This window comes from Austrofundulus limnaeus, unplaced genomic scaffold (genome assembly GCF_001266775.1).
Source record: "Austrofundulus limnaeus strain Quisiro unplaced genomic scaffold, Austrofundulus_limnaeus-1.0 Scaffold822, whole genome shotgun sequence".
NCBI lineage: Eukaryota > Metazoa > Chordata > Actinopteri > Cyprinodontiformes > Rivulidae > Austrofundulus > Austrofundulus limnaeus.
The window spans coordinates 198397-199403 of NW_013953224.1; the positions used below are offsets into that span (position 1 = coordinate 198397).

Here is a 1007-nt window from a genome sequence, read left to right on the forward strand (position 1 = left end):
CATCAGAGGAAGAGGAAACCTTTGAATTTGACAGTGATGATGATGAGGAACACATCCCTCTGTGTGTTCGATAAGTTCATAAGCAGAACTTGTCTTTCATGAAAATTATTTTCTTTTCTCATTGCTTTTTCTGTTCAATTAGGCCTGTTGATGCCATTCAGCAGAAGTTGTGTTTAGATGCTCTTCAAGCCATCAGCATGGAGGACACTGTGCATGACATTCTAGACACAGAGTCAATGGAATCTCAACCGGCACCAGAAGTAATTAAAGTCCAGTGTGAGGATGACATCGTTGAACATCTTGCAGCCATAACTTATCACACATGTTTAAAACAACTTGCTGAGTATCTGTTGCTGCCAATCCCCGTGTGCACAGAGAAAGACCCACTGACATTAGTAGAATGTCAGGCCCCTGGACCATTCCAGATCCTTATCAAATCCAGAGGAACGGGTGTCATCATGACATGGGTAAGTTTATTTACTGCTCTGTAGTAACTTCATCATCATAACAGTTAAAATATAATGTTAAATGTTTTTATGAATATGTTTTCCAGATCTGTCGTAACAATCACTGTGTGTGGCAGTGGAACTCACAGCCTTCTTTCAAGTATGGGATGCAAGCTGGGGACTTCCTTTTGGCATCAAACATAATCCTGTCTGGCAACAACTATAACAAAATTGCATTGCTCTTCAAGTTTATGAATATGCGAGTAGTGGATCGGTGTACATTTTTTAAAATACAGGACACATATTGTGTAGATATCATCAAAAAGTTTTGGGACCAAAAAAGAGCTGAAGTTGTTTCCAGACTGCAGTCAAAGGACAATGTTGTAGTACTTGGTGAGTACAATGTTCAGTTATAACACACCAGACAATTTCCACATGCATCTCAGCCAACACTGTCTCCACATTTGAAAAGAAATCTAACTTTCTTTTGCAACTGTTCCTTTTTATAGCTGATGGGCGTATGGACAGTCCTGGGTTTTGTGCTCAGTACTGCACCTACAC

At 39.9% G+C, this 1007-nt stretch overlaps 1 protein-coding gene across 1 annotated transcript in view; it reads left to right on the top strand.

Annotated features, from left to right (window-relative positions):
- The window catches only part of LOC106532736 (uncharacterized), a gene marked incomplete at its 3' end in the record, with an annotated part of 13230 nt that extends 12223 nt beyond the window's left edge, over positions 1–1007 (top strand). Inside the window, 4 exon segments of the mRNA XM_014028854.1 lie at positions 7–70; positions 143–467; positions 554–839; positions 956–1007. Coding sequence (XP_013884308.1) covers positions 7–70; positions 143–467; positions 554–839; positions 956–1007 — 727 coding nt within the window.